This window comes from Panthera pardus, unplaced genomic scaffold, assembly GCF_024362965.1.
Source record: "Panthera pardus isolate Hobbes unplaced genomic scaffold, ASM2436296v1 HiC_scaffold_24, whole genome shotgun sequence".
NCBI lineage: Eukaryota > Metazoa > Chordata > Mammalia > Carnivora > Felidae > Panthera > Panthera pardus.
In genome coordinates this window covers 51,385,000-51,402,115 of record NW_026526810.1, presented here as the reverse complement: position 1 = coordinate 51,402,115, position 17,116 = coordinate 51,385,000, and the positions used below count along the sequence as shown (strand labels likewise).

The following is a 17,116-nucleotide window of genomic DNA, read 5'->3' as shown; positions in this document are numbered from 1 at the left end:
GCCTGGGTGGCTCAGTCGGTTAAGCGGCTGACTTCGGCTCAGGTCATGATCTCACGGTCTGTGAGTTCGAGCCCCGCGTAGGTCTCTGTGCTGACAACTGGAGCCTGTTTTGGATTCTGTGTCTCCCTCTCTCTCTGACCCTCCCCCGTTCATGCTCTGTCTCTGTCTCAAAAATAAGTAACTGTTAAAAAAAAAAAAAAAAAAAAAAGTCAAGCAGGTGAGCTAGAAAATTTAACTGGCAAGATATCTTAACTGGAATCTGAGATAGGACTCAAACTGAGTATATGTCCAAGAAATAATGCCATAAAATAAAAGTTTCCTAAGATCAAACTACCAGCAGCAATGTGATTTACCCAAAGGTCAGGCAGAATGCTTAAGTCCAAAGTGCCAGGCCCTAGCCATTGAAGAAATATCGTGAAGAGTGCCACTTCACATAGTTTTGGGGTTGGGTGCTTGTCCCTGGATCTAAGTGGGCAGATCTGGCATTAAGAATTCAGAGGGAACCTCTCTGTGTTCTCAATTAAATACACAAGCTTGTAGACATAAATTTGAAGTCATGCCCAGAGATCTCCAAATCTATAAAACCTAAACTCCAAATGTATAAAACCTTGCTAAAGATTCTGAATCACAAATGTACAGATTCTAAATTCCGGTTTTCAAATTGTTTTCTCAGATCCTCTAAATCTGGCAAATAAAAGAAGTAGTAATTACTCATATTTACCTCAACACTGAGTTTCTTCCATATATCGCTTTCTCTTACTTTGGGGACATTTTCATTTACATCATATTCATCTACGGTATCTATTATCTTCCAAGGAAACTTTATCATGAAGGTTCGAAGTTCATTAATGTAGCTGGTCAAAATGTTCACTCCCTGCTGTAGATGTTCATCTAGTTCTGTGGAAAACATCAATTTGCCAATTTCATGTATATAAAAATGTACGTGTGCATATACATATAGAGAGAGCAAGAACTGGAGAAAATAAACCCTAAGCTGTTATAAAGAATTCTAGAAAAATGCCGAAAAATTAAACTCGGTGTTTTCAAATTTCAAACAAAAAAATCTGAGCTTATTCGTATTTACCAGTAGCTCTGTGTTTTAACATAACCCTTTTCACAATAATTAGTCCCTTCTGTCAACGTGGCCAGTATTGGAACCTATTTCACTCAATCAATTGTATACACTGACTCTTCTCAGCTTTAGGAAATAGCAGTCTCTTGGCTTATATTTTCTCGGGCAATAGGACCACTGGGATCTCTGTCCTGACACACGGATAGGGCAGTTGCACCCCTCTTTGCTGCTATCTTACCTTCATTGTGAAGAAAAAGCTCCTTTATTTGTTTGTTAAGAAAAGACAGTGTAAGATTAAGCAACTGTTCTGAAAAGTGTTTGCTTTGGGTTTCAGAATCACTTTCTCTAATTGCTGAGCAAAGTAAATCCAAGGCTGGTGTCAGCTTTTCCACATCTGAGAAAGAACCAAAGAAATTAACATGAACACCAGTATTCTTCTAACAAAACTAACATAATCAAAAATATGTTAAAATTTTTTAGGAACATAACAGATATATGTCTATTGGACTACCTGATATAGAGGATAGTGCAGTATGAATGGATACTATGAAAGACACATAATACAAATATATTTATTTTTATTTGAGAGGGAGTGCGTGCGTGCACTCATGCAGCAGAGGAAGGATGGGGGTTGGGGGGTGGGGCAAGGAGATAGATGGGGAGGGAGGGAGAGAGAGGGAGGGAGAGAGAGGGAGGGAGAGAGAGAAAAGAATGAATCCTAAGCGGGCTCCACACCCAGCTTAGAATTCAACTCAGGGCTCAATCCCACAACGCTGGGATCATGAGCTGAGCCAAAATCAAGAGTTGGATGCTCAGCCTACTAAGCCACCCAGGCAGCCCACAAATATACTTTATTTGAAATAAAAATTCTTCCACAGCTCAACGGGTAACTTGGAAACAAGCTTGTTTGACTGTATTACTGAGCAAAAACAAAGCTGAAGCACAAACACCCTTCTGTTTTGACATGTATTTGGAGATAGGTAGGAAGACACTACTTATTTTAAGAACTGACCTTCCCTTAAGGCCTGGTCATGGAAGTGTAAACAATGTAAATGAATCCATCATTATCAGTTGTCATATCGTATCTATGTCATTCTGATATCACACATATACCAGCCAGTATACTAGGGAAGGGTTGCTATATCAGTTACATTTGAGTTCTTGGCAGACAGGAATGAGAAAGAGGAATCTGCAACAAATTATACATCCTATTTAGAACAAATCAGTAGCATTCCCTTAAATAACAGGTTACAAGAGAAAGATATTGCCTGGAACGTTATCCTTTTTCACTTTGGTTCATTTTTAGTTTTTGTTTGTGATTTACATAGTTGTCTGATTCATCTGCTTATAGTATAATCCTGCCACAAAGTATTAAAACACAAGATAACTATTATTCCTTCAACATCTGCATTTTTCAAGTTTTATACCCTACTACATCCCTATTATGTCAGCAGTTCTTGAACAAAAAACAGTAAGTGGGTAAAACTCATCTAAACACACAGATGTTAGGGTGCCTGGGTGGCTCAGTGGGTTAAGCATCTGACTTTGGCTCAGGTCATGATCTTGCAGTCCATAAGTTCGAGTCCTGCATCGGGTTCTGTGCTGACAGCTCAGAGCCTGGAGCCTGCTTCAGATCCTGTGTCTCCCTGTCTCTCTGCGCCTTCCCCACTCATGCTCTGTCTCTGGGTCTCAAAAAATGAATAAATTTTTAAAAATAAAAAAATGCAGATATCTAGAACTGTATAATGGTGGTAGAGGGGAAGGAGATAATGAGGGAGGAGAAAAACACATTCATGTGCCAATACATTAATGTGCAGGGAATGTGGTTCAACTCTTTGCACTTAAAAACAACTTCCCCAGGGAAGCTGATTATAATGGTATTTCCAGAAAACTTCCTTTGCTCCCAGAAAAGGATCTGAAAAGCCCAATCCAAACTTTTGAACACTACATTTATGAGATGCAGTAAATGATGATCAAAGCAGTCAGAGGGAGAAGGATAAACATGTCTTCCATTCAGCTAGTTTGTAACATAGCCTCTTTGGCTGCTGGTGGCTCAGTAAAAACCACTGAAGTACCGGAAGTGCTTTGAAGGATAGGGGTAGAAAAGTACCGACCATATTACCTTTCTTTATCAGTAACAGGGCTTCCTGGCTAGGAAAATTTTCTAAACGGTAAAATGACTCCAGGATAGATCTCCTTCTCCATCATTAAATGTGACAGAATTAAAAAAAAATTTTTTTTACAAGTAGATATAGTGAAAACAAATTAAAAGGCAGAGAACACAAAAGGATCAAGACGATGCTATAGGTTCAACAGTACTCTATAAGGTTAGAAACCTGCTAACTTTGAAAGCCCTAGCAAAATACCACTTTAAAATTTTTTATTTTTATTCTTAAGTAATCTCTATATTCAACACAGGGCTCCAACTCACAACTGCAAGATCGAGAGTTGTAGGCTCTACTGACTGAGACAGCCGGGCACCCCAAAACACCACTCTTGTTTAGAAATCACTTATTCATCATATGATCACATGTTGAATCCTTTCCCTCCACATACTGAAAAATCCTACATTCGGCCTTTAAGCATTCCTCATTTCTTTGCCACTCTTGTAGCTGAGTATCTTGTTCCAGTAGATTTCTGTGTGGGTAACTGGAAGCTGCTGGCACAAGGCCTTGAACGTGGTGCCTGACACTGTTTGATAGTTTTCACTAATTGCGGTATGATAATTACTTTCCGCATGCTCAATGACTTGGCAATCTGGACTTCATTTGAAACAATTACTGAATCCTATATATCTTTATGACTAACCAACTGAACATTGTCATCTTAATAATAGTGAAAATGATTTTTTTAAATTTTTTAAACTTTTTAAAGTTTATTTTGAGAGAGAGAGAGAGAGAGAGAGAGAGAGAGAGAGAGAGAGAGAGAAAGCAGGGGGAGGGACAGAGAAAGACGGAGAGAATCCCAAGCATGCTCCCTACCATCAGCACAGAGCCTGATGCAGGGCTCGAACCCACAAACTGTGAGATCAGGACTGGGGCCAAAATCAAGAGTTGGATGCTTAACTGAATGAACCACCCAGGCACCCCGTGAACCTGAATCTTAAGTACTCCAACCACCTGGGCTGTAGGTGGTGTGATGGTGAACTTCCACTCTGATCTCTACCATTCCAGAAGTTTTTAGGCTGAAACTGATGGCTTCAATGCATACAATAATGGTCTGTTGCCTGTCTATAGTTTTAGCATAAATCATACAGAAGCCACTGGAATAAAGATCTTTCACGTTGGCCCTTAAAGCACTGTCACATGGTTCTGTCCAAGACTTCAGACTTCCATCTACATCCTCTGGCTGGGGGTCACTTGCTTCTTTCCATAAATGATCAGACTTAAAATTTTGTTTCTTGGGTCTAAAAATCTATTACCCAGGTGACTGTTCTGTAATGAAGACCCAATCTTCTACCTTCTATCTTCACAGGTGTGAACTGACGCATGTTATTCTAGGCAAACGCATGTGCTACCCCTTCCCTGAGGAGATCATCAATTAAGTAGTAGCCAGACATTGTTGAACACCTCATTAAATTCCCCTGGGGGTGCATGAGTGATGAATTTAGCAGCTATGCGTACCTTCTCCTCATCCGACACCCAATCCTCGAAGTTGGGCATCTTGGGCTGCCTGGACAAGCAAAAAACAAGGCCAGTATCCTCCTCTCAAAAAGTTCACAAAAATTTTATGAAGTCTTACCTGCAAACGTTAGTGATTCTACTTACTATTAGTCATTGTTTACTGGTATTATTAGTAACCACCTTTTACTGACCACCTATGCTATATCCTAAGTATCAGGCTTGGTGTTTTATAAGTGCTATCTCATTTTTTTTCATTTTCAACAATGCTGAGAGGTAGGTGCTGTAGCCGTTTTCCCATAGATGAGGAAACTGAGGTTAAGAGGGATTAAAATAATTTGCCCATGCTAATTTGGTAAGTAAATGGCAGAGCCAAAATTTGAACTTCAGCCTGTTTCCAAAACCATTCTCTTAAACATGCAGGTGAAAGCAGGAAGTGCAGGCTCCTGAAGCCTCCATTTGCCAGCTTCGGGCCCTAATAAAGGGATTCCTGTTTATCTCAGCATTGGCCCCACCTGCAGAATTGCATGAGCATGATGAGAAACCTAAGATTGCCTTTGAGACAGCTGGTAAGCTATTCCCATGCTGGTTTCCAGACTCATCCCCACCATTTAGGGCAGAGCAGTGCAGGCGAGAGGGGAAGGAGGAGGAATCACTGACCAAGACCAAATAGTAGAAGTGAATAATGACCAGACAATTCTGAGGGAATTCCACTTACCACAAACCAGGCCTTTTTCTATAAATTCAAGCAGACTTAAAAAAAGAAATCAGATTGGTGCCTGGATGGCTCAGGTGGTTAAGCGTCCAATTTCAATTCAGTTCATGATTTTCCTGCTTGTTTTGTTCAAGCCCCACGTTGGGCTCTTGCTGACCGCTCAGAGCCTGGAGCCTGCTTCAAATTCTGTCTCTGTCTCTCTACCCCTCCCCTGCTCACACTCTATCTTTCTCTCAAAATTAAACATTAAAAATTGGAAAAAAAAAGAAATTGGAGTATTAAAAAAAAAGTTAGCAATGCAAAAGGAAAGGGCAAACTGGGCAAGCAAGATGAAAGAAAATGTTTTTTAAAAAAGAAAATTTCGAATCCACAGTGTCAGTGAGAACACTGTATTGATGGAAAAAAAGCAGGCTGTTGTTTTCTCCATGTAACTAGAGTACAAGTTGATAAAACTTTTCTGGGGGACAATTTCTCAAAGCATTTAAGAATATAAATCATGTGTCTCTTTGACCTGGAAATTTCACATCTACACATTTATCCCAGTAATTGTATGTATGTGAAATTATACACACACACACACACACACACACACACACACAGCATTTATAGCACACTACCAACAATAGTAAAAATTGGAATCAATCAAAAATCTAATAGGAGTATGGTTGGGAAAATTATGGCAAAGCCCACAGAATGAAATTCTAGGCCACCACAATTAAAAGGGGATCTATTAACAAGAAAGAGATCTATACCAGCAAGAGACAAAAAAAAAAAAAAAAAAAAAAAAAAAAAAAGATTATAAAACTGTAAGTGTAAGGAAAAACATACTTTATTACCCTGTACCTCTGAGAGGATGTGCATGGCTACCTGGTTGAAGAATAACAACTAGGTTTCCTGTTTATTAAACACGAAAGCCAAATCTTGAAAAGAAGCGTTGGTAAAGCAGCAAATAAGCAGAAGAGTTAAGCTGAAAAATTTATACATAACAAGTCTTAATCCATAACTCAGGCATCACTAAATATCTCAGACAGTTGCAAGAGTGAGCAATTTTGCAAATGAATTTTGTTCTCTTTTGAATGAAATTCTCTTGAATTTGAAAGGCCATTTCTTCCTTGTATACTAAAAATACAAAGCATAGTACAGGATATGAACAATAAACAATCCACTTAGAATGAGAACATTTACAGATTCTTACAAGTCTCTCAAGATTCCACGAAATACATAAAATGTCATGATTGACTTTTGGCAAGTCAGTCACCAAAAAGCACAATAATTTGAAAATGACTAAAAAGGTAAAATGAAAAATACAAATGCAGAAGACTTTTCTACTTACTTTTTAAATATAAATGAGATGGAAAATGATCCAACTGATCAGGTACAGAAGATTTTGAGGATGGATTCAAAAGATTTTCTTTGCTCTTCAAAAAGAAATCTACTGTGTCCAGCTGACGATTTTCTATCCCAGCCTGAAACAGGAGAAAATCGGGAAAACTTACAATAGGAAAAAATTAAGGATATAGATTTTTTTTTTTTAACTTTATAACTTAACGTACTGAGACTGCAAGAGACACAAGGCGCTCTACCCTGCAGCAGTACCCCGGTTCTGGTGAGGATTCTGACAATGACTAACCATGCAATCTGCCCAAGTCTCCAACTTTGCTGAACATCAGTTTCTGCTTTGGTAGAAATAGGAGGTTAGATTAGAAAACACTTCCAGCTCTACCATCTGTAATTCTAATTCCATTCAAAGCCAGGTTCTTGGGGACTATTATTACAGTTAATTTACAGTCCATTTGAATTAAAATGTTAAAGCATTTTGTGATATAAACTTCATGATACAAAGTTTACTGAAAAAGCAGGCTAAAGACAGACTCCCAGGGCTCCTGGATGGCTCAGTTGGTTGAGGGTTCAACTCTTGATTTCAGCTCAGGCCATGATCCCAGGGTGATGGGATCAAGCCCCATGTCGGGCCCTGCCCTGAGCATGGAGCCTGCTTAAGACATTCATTCATTCTCTCTCTCTCTCTCTCTCTCTCTCTCTCTCTCTCTCTCTCTCTCTGTGTGTGTGTGTGTCCCTCTCCTCTGCTCATGCTCTCTTTATAAAAAGATTTTTTTACTAAAAAAATAAAAACAGACTCCCATTTCTGATAAGGCATATTAAGGAAGCTTTCCATACAGTACACTTAAAAATCACAGATTAAAACACACACACACACACACACATTTAAATGCTCAGTTGATGGGGCGCCTGGGTGGCTCAGTCGGTTAAGCGGCCGACTTCAGCTCAGGTCATGATCTCGTGGTCTGTGAGTTCGAGCCCTGTGTCGGGCTCTGTGCTGACCGCTCAGAGCCTGGAGCCTGTTTCAGATTCTGTGTCTCCCTCTCTCTGACCCTCCCCCGTTCATGCTCTGTCAGTCTCTGTCTCAAAAATAAATAAACGTTAAAAAAAATTTTTAAAAATAAATAAATAAAAATAAATGCTCAGTTGAAATGCAAACAAAAAAATTTTCCCGGGATAACAATGAGGGGAAAGACAAATCCAGAAAACTGAATGCTCTAAAACCAACTGCTGTCTGAAAGATTCTGCAAATTTCTTTTTCTTTTTTTTCTCGCTAGTGTGCTTTTTCTTTTTTTCTTTTTCAATGTTTATTTATTTTTGAGAAAGAGAGAGAGCATATGCACAGCAGAGGCAGAGAAAGAATGGGAGACACAGAATCTGAAGCAGGCTGTAGGTTCTGAGCTGTCAGCACAGAGCCCAACGTGGGGCTTGAACTCACAAACTGAGATCATGACCTGAGCCAAAGTCAGACACTTAACCAACTAAGCCACCCAGGCACCCCAATTCTGCAAATTTCTAACAGCCTAAAGCAGGGATTGGACAACTAAGACCCACCAACCAAATTTAGCCCTTGCCAGTTTTTGTAACTAAAGTTTTATGGGAACATAGCCACACCCATTCACCCATTCATTTACATATTGTCAATGGCTACAAATGGCACCTCTGAGTAGTTGCAATAGAATCCTACCAGCAAATCCTAAAATACTTGCTATCTGGCTCTCTGCAGAAAGCTTGACACTCTTACCCTAAAGCACTGTGCTTAAGAATGACCCAGAGTAAATTGCTAAACCCTACCCGCAGAGTTTCTGATTCATTAAGTCTGGGGTAGGGCTTGAAAATTTGCACTTCAATAAATCCCTAGGTGACGGTGATGCTGTTAGTCTGGAGACTAACTTTGAAGTTCTGGGTGTAACAGACCAGGCAGGTTGAGTGAGAGGTATTGGTAGAAGTTACACATCCAGGGAAAGAGGATAAACCTAGGGCTCATGACACTCTCCAAAAGTGGATGGACTAGAAAAACAAGTGCCTCCAAAGAGAGACCATAAAAAACTGTCTTTGGTCTGGGTGGTGGGAGGGAAAACTGAATTGTGTATGATTAAATAAGAGAATATTCTTGTTCTTAGAAGATATACGCCAAAGAACTTAAAAAGTTACAAAGTTAGTAACTTTTAAATAGTTTGGCAAAAATAAAAAGTACACAACCAGTCAAGACATATGTGGCAAAATGTTAACAGCTGGTGAATGATGAAGGGTAAATGGATGCTCATTTTACTATTTTTTTCAATTTTTCTGTAAATTTGAAAATTCTCTAAATAACATATTTTAAAACAATGACCAAATAGTAATTCTAGAAATAAAAAAATAAAAAATGAAATTAGATACTCGAAGGATGTGTTTAGAACAGATTAGACACAGCTGAAAAGAAAATTGGTGAGCTGGGAGATATAAAGAAATTATCCACAATGTAATAAACACTCATAAAGGTAAAAGAGAAATTGAAGAAAGTATGCAAATTATAATTACTTTTGATTGAACTACACTGTGATGTCACAGGATGTGGGGGTAAAATGCACATTCAATGTTCAAGTACATGGAACAGTTATGAAAACTGAGTACTTACTAGGCTAGAAAGGAAGTCTCAACAAATTTTAAAGAATTTGTATCAGATAGACCAGTATTTTTCCAATTAAAGACTATGATTCATTAGTGAGACATAAAATTGGTCAAACTGCAGAACACTAAAAACAAAAAGATCACAAAAGTAGCCTGAAGGGAGAAAATAAACTATCCTCAAAGAAACTGATTTCTCAATGACAATGGAATCCAGAATATAGGACAAAGTGAGCAGGAATGTTCTGAAGGAAAACTGCCTACCTAGAATTCCACACCTTCCAAAAATATCTTCCAAAAATGACAGCAAAACAGATGTTATTAGTTAGATAAAAACGGAGAATTCAGCACCAGTCAGATCCTCACTAAAAGAGATTCTTAATGATACACTCCAGGCAGAGTGAAGGCCTAAAATGGGAGAAGAAATGAAGAGCAAAGAAAATATATCATATCTGTGCAAAAAGAGAACTTTGAAGAGCACCTGTTTGGTGCAGTCAGTTAAACGTCTGACTTCGGCTCAGGGCATGATCTCACGGTTTTTGAGTTCGAGCCCCTTGTTGGGCTCTGTGCGGACAGCTCAGAGCCTGGAGCCTGCTTCAGATTCTGTGTCTCCCTCTTTCTCTGTTCCTTCCCCACTCATGCTCTTTCTCTCTCTCTCTCAAAAATAAATAAACATTAAAAAAAATTTTTTTTAAAGAAATGAACCTAAATACATAATAATGATGTCTACTTTGGTTTAAAAAAATAAAAACAATAGTAACTTAAGTAGGGAGAAAAAGTAAATAAAATTAAAGCATTCAACGGACCTGTATTATCAAGAAGGGTAAAGTTACTAACTTTAGTTTTGATCATGTAAATATGTACATTTCCTAGAATATCTTCTAAAAGAACATAAACTTAATATTTAATATCCAAGCTACTAGAGGTCACGGGAGCTTCTACAGCGCTAGTGATGTTCTATCTTTTGAACTTGGTGGTGGTTACAAGACTTTTTGCTTTGTAATTATTTGTTAAACTGTATGTGTATTCTGTATACTTTTTTATACATGTTATATTTCACAATAAAAGTAAAATTGATTAATGTAGTTTATTACAGTAAATGAAAGGGGATGACTCATATGATTATATCAAGAGATTCAGAACAAGTATTCAATAAAATTTCAATACCCATTCATGATTTAAAAAACAAAACAACACCTGGGGTGCCTGGGTGGCTTAGTCAGTTAAACGTCAAACTCTTGGTTTCAGCTCAGGTCATGATCTCATGGTTTGGTGGATTTCAGCCCTGTGTCCAGCTCTACACCATCAGTGCAAAGATTCTCTGTCTCCCTCTCTCGCTGCACCCCCCCAACTCACGCTGTCTCAGTCTCTCTCAAAATAAACAAACTTAAAAAAAAAAAAAAACTCATAGGAAAAAAAGAAAAGTCAATCTTATAAAGGTTTTCTTGATATACATGAGTGTGCACAGACTCATGTATATCAATATGGATAGATATTACAGGTATTCTTTTTTAAAATCAGGAATAAATAAGGATGCCCACTGTTACTTCTGAGTGATACTATGCTAGAGGTCCCAGCAACAAAATAAGGAAAAAAAGTTAGAAGAATAAGGATTTGAAGAGAAGAAACAAAACTGTATTATTCTGATGTTATTGTAGCTAAGTATATAAAAAGTTCAATAAAATCTAACAAATTATTAGGATAAGAAAACTTAGCAAATTCACTGGATACAAAACTCAGTATCTACCAGTTAAGAAATGAGAAGATATGAACAGACATTTTTCCAAAGAAGACATACAGATGGCTAACAGACACATGAAAAGATGCTCAACATCACTCATCAGGGAAATACAAATCAAACCCACAATGAGATACCACCTCACACCTGTCAGAATGGCTAACATTAACAACACAGGAAACAACATCTGTTGTTGTTGGCAAGGATGTGGAGAAAGGAGAACCTTCTTACACTGTAGGTGGGAATGCAAACTGGTGCAGCCACTCTGGAGAATAGTATGGAGGTTCCTCAAAAAGTTAAAAACAGAACTACCCTACAACCCAGCAATTACACTATTTACCCAAAGGATACAAAAATACAGATTTGAAAGGGCACATGCACCCCACTGTTTATAGCAGCATCATCAACAATAGCCAAACTACGGAAAGAGCCCAAATGTCCACTAACTGATGAATGGATAAAGAAGATGTGGCATACACACACACACACACACACACACACACACACACACACACACACACAATGGAGTATTACTCAGCAATCAAAAAGAATGAAATCTTGCCATTTGCAACTATGTGGATGGAGCTATAGTGTATTATGCTAAGCAAAATAAGTCAAAGAAAGACAATACCAAGATTTCACTCTTATGTGGAACTTAAACAAAATACATGAACATACAGGAAGGGGGAGGGAAGAGGAGAGAGGGAAACAAACCACAAGAGACTCTAACAATAGAACACAAACTGAGGTTTGATGGAGGGAGGTGAGTGGGAACGGGTTAAATGGGTGATGGGTATTAAGGAGGGCACTTGCTGGGATGCGCACTGGGTGTTATACCTCAGTGATGAATCACTAAATTCTATACCAGAAACCAACTTTACCATATGTGTTAACATATAAATAAAAAGATTTAAATAAAAACTTGAAAAAAAACACTATATTAATGAAAATTATGGAAATCTCTGCACTCTCACCTATTTCCTGTAAGTCATGGAAATTGGAAACATATTGATTTTCTCCAAGTAACATAAAAGGTACAGAAATAAAGAAAAATTAACATATAAAAACTCAATGTATTTCTTTATACTGGTAACAAAATATAACTTAAAAATATACCATTTACAATATCAATATATAAAAGTTTTTAAATATATGTAAAGATATACTACATTTAAACATACAGTATTTACATATGTATACACATAAATTTAAATATAAATACATCCAGACCAAAAATAAAGCTAACAAAAGATGTCAAGCTCTTAATGGAAAAATTGCACAAATGATAATGTTTCATTGAAAGACATTAATAAAGACATGAAAAAATGGGAAAAGAGACTATGTTTATGGATAGGAATATTAAATATCCTAAAGATGTCAATTCTTCCCAACTTGATATACAGATTTAACCTAATTCTCATAAAAATCTTAACAGTTTTTCATGAAACTTGACAAGCTGATCCTAACAGATGGAAGAGGGTTAAGGAAGAAAGAATAATGAATACATCCTGAAAAATAATAAAGTGAGGGATTTACAATTAAGACTAGGTAGAATTGGCCCCGGATAGGCAAAGACCAATGTAACAAAATAGACCCCAGAAACAAACTCATGCATATATGGAGACCTGACACACAGAGATTTTGGGTAGTGGTAAAAGGAAGGAGTTTAGAAAAAAAATGGTTCTGAGACAAATGGTTATCAATACACAGGGGGTAGAAATAGGTCCCCACCTCACACCATGAATAAATACAAGTTCCAAATGATAAAGGACTTAAATGTGAAAATCATAATTTTTTTTAAAGTGTTTTAATTTTTTTTTTTAAGTTTTTATTTATTTTTGAGACAGAGAGAGACAGAGCATGAATGGGGGAGGGTCAGAGAGAGGGAGACACAGAATCTGAAACAGGCTCCAGGCTCTGAGCTGTCAGCACAGAGCCCGACGCGGGGCTTGAACTCACGGACCGCGAGATCATGACCTGAGCCGAAGTCGGCCACCTAACTGACAGAGCCACCCAGGCGCCCCAAAAATCATAATTTTAACACTTAGGAAAAAATACAAAAACATCTTTATGACTTCAGGATAGGAGAAGGCACAAATTACATGCAAAAAAGACTGATTAATAAAAATACACTAAAATTTAGAACTACATTAAAGACCCCACACAGAACATAAAAAGTCAAGCCACGCATTAGAATATATTCACCCCACTTAGAAAAAAAGATTAGTATCTAGAATATATCCGACATACAAACTACAAACCAGTAAGAAAAAGACAAACGCCCCAAGAGACAATAGACAAAAGACTTGAACAGTCACTTTACAAAAGAAATCCAAATGTCATATATTTATCAACCTGAATCATCAGGGAAATGCAAATTAAAACCCATTGTAATACCAGGTTGGCAAAATTTGAAAAATCTACAAATGCCAAGGGTTGGAAAAGACATACAACAAGAACTAACATACATTGCTGGTGAGAACATAAACTGATAAACCAACTTTGGAAAACTAGAGTGTTTACTTAGTAAAGTTAAAGATGCACGTGTCCCACGACCCAGCATTTCTACTACCACCAAGGAGAAACTCTTGCACACGCGCTACAGTAGATGTGTACTGCTTATAGTGACTTGTCCATAATAGAAAACAACTGGAAAAAACCTAAAGGTGGATAAGTAAAGATGTATTGATACAATAGGATCCTATATGGGAGTGAAACTGAATAAATTACAGTTATACAAACTAACACTGGATGAATCACAAAATATTATGTTTAGTGTTAAAAAAAACAGTCCCAAAAGAATATATACCATGGTACCACTATATGCAAAATTCAACAATAGCCATAACTAAATAGCATTATTTGAAGATGTATTTATGTGGAGTAAGATAAAGAAAAGCAAGGGCATGGTTAAAATTTTCAGAATTGTAGTTAACTCTGACACTGAGTGAGGTAAGAGAATAGGATGGAGAGGGGCACACATTCAAGAATGTTAATCCAGGGGCGCCTGGGTGGCTCAGTCGGTTAAGCGACCGGCTTCGCCTCAGGTCATGACCTCACGCTTCGTGAGTTCGAGCCCCATGTCTGGTTCGGTGCTGACAGCTCAGAGCCTGAAGCCTACTTCCAATTCTGTGTCTCCCCCTCTCTCTGTACCTCCCCTGCTCATGCTCCATCTCTGTCTCTCAAAAAATAAATAAATGTTAAAAAAAAATTAAAAAAAAAAAAAAAAAAAGAATGTTAATCCAGTTCTTGCTGGGATGGTGGGTACAAGATATTTGCTTTATTATTGTTGTTGTTATCACTAAAATCATATATATTTACTCATTTGTATATGGAGTGAGACTAAGGCCAAGACAATGCTCCATTTACCATGCAATCCTTTATTATATGTTTCTAGGAATTGATCCATTTGTTCCAGAGTGCCCAATTTGTTGGCATATGATTTTTCATAATATTCTCTTATAACTGTCTGTATTTCTGTGGTGTTAGTTGTGATCTCTTACATACCATGCAATCCTAATTAAAGTCACACATAGGCATGAACACTATATAAGGACAGAGGCTCAGCAGTCATGCTGCCTAGGTTCAAATCCTGGCTAACTATCACCATTCATGTAATATCGGAAAACACTATTCACGTATATCTGAATTAGATTTCCTAACATGTCTGTGTTCCCTCATGAATAAAATGGGATTAATAACAGTATTTACCTTCAGGGTTGATAAGAATATTAATGAAATTACACATTATTAACATTAATATTTAAGAAAAATAACCACAAGGAAATAAGTATGATTACTTCTGGATAATGGATTTATAGGTGACAAATTTTCTTTTTTTCCCCATTACTCAAATTTTCTCAATGATATTTTGTAGTGTATAAAAATAAGTTCTTCAACAAATGGTGCTGGAAGAAATGAGTATCCACATACAAAAGAATGAAACTGAATCCCTTGCTAATACAAAAATTAATCACAATGCATCACAGACCTAAACGTAAGAGCTAAAACGATAAAACTCTTGTAAAACCCCATTGCCTCAGTTTAGGCAATGATTTCTTAGATATGAACCAAAAGCACTAGAGATTAAAAAAAGTAAATTGACTATCAAAATTCAAAACCTTTGTATTTCAAAGGACATCATCGAGAAGGTAAAAAGAAAACCCACAGAATGGGAGAAAATATTTAAAAGTCATCAGATTCCAGTACCCAGAAAATATAAAGAAATTTTAGAACTCAACGACAGAAAAAAATTTTTAAATGGACAAAGCTTTAAATAGACATTTCTCCAAAGACATACACAAATGGACAATAAGCAAATGAAAACATGTTCAACATCATTACTCATTGAGAAAATGCAAATCAAAACCACAATGAGGGGTCCCTGGCTGGCTCAGTAGGTAGAGCAGGTGACTCTCAATTTTGGGGTCATGGATTCAAGCCCCACAGTGAGCATAGAGCTTACTTAAAAAAAAAAAACAACACAATGACTTAATTTTGACTTTACAACTACTAGGATGGTTATAATAAAAGGTGGACAATAACAAGTGTTGGTGAGGATGTGGAGCTCTTGGAACCCTCGTCACACACTGCTGGTGGGAATGTAAAATAGTGCAGCTGCTGTGAAAAACAATTTTGTGGTTCAAAAAGTTAAATGACCCAGTAATTCCACTGCTAGGTGTATATCCAAGAGAAATGAAAACATATGACACAAAACTTGTACACCAGTGTTCACAGGATTACTTACAATAGCTAAAAAGTGGAAACAACCCAATGTCCATCAACTGATGAATGGATAAACAAAATGTGGTACATCCATATAATGGAATATTATTCAGCCATACAAAAAAAGAAGTACTGATATATGCTACAACATTGATGACCCTTGAAAATATGCTATGTGAAAGAAGCCAGTCATAAAAGGCTACATATTTTATATTTCCATGTATAGGAAATGTCCAGAATAGGCAAATCCAGAGACAGAAGGCATATCATTGTTTGGGACTTAGCAGCCATGAGAACTGGTAAATGACTGCTAATGGACCGAGTTTCTTTTTGAAGTAATGAAAATGTTTGGAATTACATAACAGTGATAGTTGTACAACCCTGAATACACTAAAAATCAGTGGACTGTACTCCTTAGATGGGTGAATTTTATGGTATGTGTGTTATACTTTAATAAAGCTGTCATTAAAAATACAAACTCACATACAACATTATTAACTTTTGGGGTCTGTGTGATGTACAGAAAAGTACCTTGACTTTGATTCTAGCTCCAGTTCTTGTTAGTATTGCTATGGGCCACTCACTCAACCATTCTGAGCCTAAGGTTTTTCATCTGTAAAATGAAATGAATAAAAACTATCCAGGGGCACCTGGGTGGCTCAGTTTAGCCCCGGACTCTGATTTCGGTTCAGGTCATGATCTCTCAGTTCATGAGTTCAAGTCCCACATTGGGCTCCATGCTTACAGCACAGAGCCTGCTTAGGATTCTCTCCCCTCCTCCTCCGGTGTCTGTCTCTCTCTCTCTCTCAAAATAAATAATAAACTTACAAAAAAAAAAAAAAAAAAAAAGACTACCCAAATCATCTCATGTTATTTTAAGACAAAACTAGATAATGCATATAAAAAAGTGTGAACTACAAAATGCTATACAAATTTTTCAGGTTATGCTGCTTCCATAGTTTGATTAGAAGAGTAGGGACCATAAGGTAGAGATAAAAGGTCACTTTTGTTTGTGATTTCCATAGCTTGCTTCTACTTCATTTAGTCTTACCATCTTATTGTTGCCTTCATTTTTTGCAACTTTTTCTTTTTTAGTTTTTACTATAATTTTTTATCTTTTAAGACCAAAAAGGGTAAGCAGAATTCCTAAGCAGAATTAGTGTATTGAAATAACCAGAACTAAGCAAATGGTTGGGTAAAGACTATAGCTCTTTTTGCTGCTAGGTTAAATGAATTCTCCCAAATCTTCAGTCAAGTAAGAGTCTATGACAGAAAATAATCAAGCAAAGTCATGTGGA

General features: G+C 37.1%; 1 protein-coding gene across 2 annotated transcripts in view; it reads right to left on the bottom strand.

The window, feature by feature from the left end:
• Positions 1-17,116, bottom strand: part of SPG11 (SPG11 vesicle trafficking associated, spatacsin) — an 86,617-nt gene that overhangs the window by 53,814 nt on the left and 15,687 nt on the right. For both annotated transcript variants that reach the window (XM_053889104.1, XM_053889105.1), the window contains 3 exons: positions 6,741-6,873; positions 1,311-1,466; positions 722-897 (listed from right to left, as the gene is read on the bottom strand). In XM_053889104.1, the coding sequence (XP_053745079.1) occupies positions 722-897; positions 1,311-1,466; positions 6,741-6,873 (465 nt within the window). The remainder of the gene's footprint in view (positions 1-721; positions 898-1,310; positions 1,467-6,740; positions 6,874-17,116) is intronic.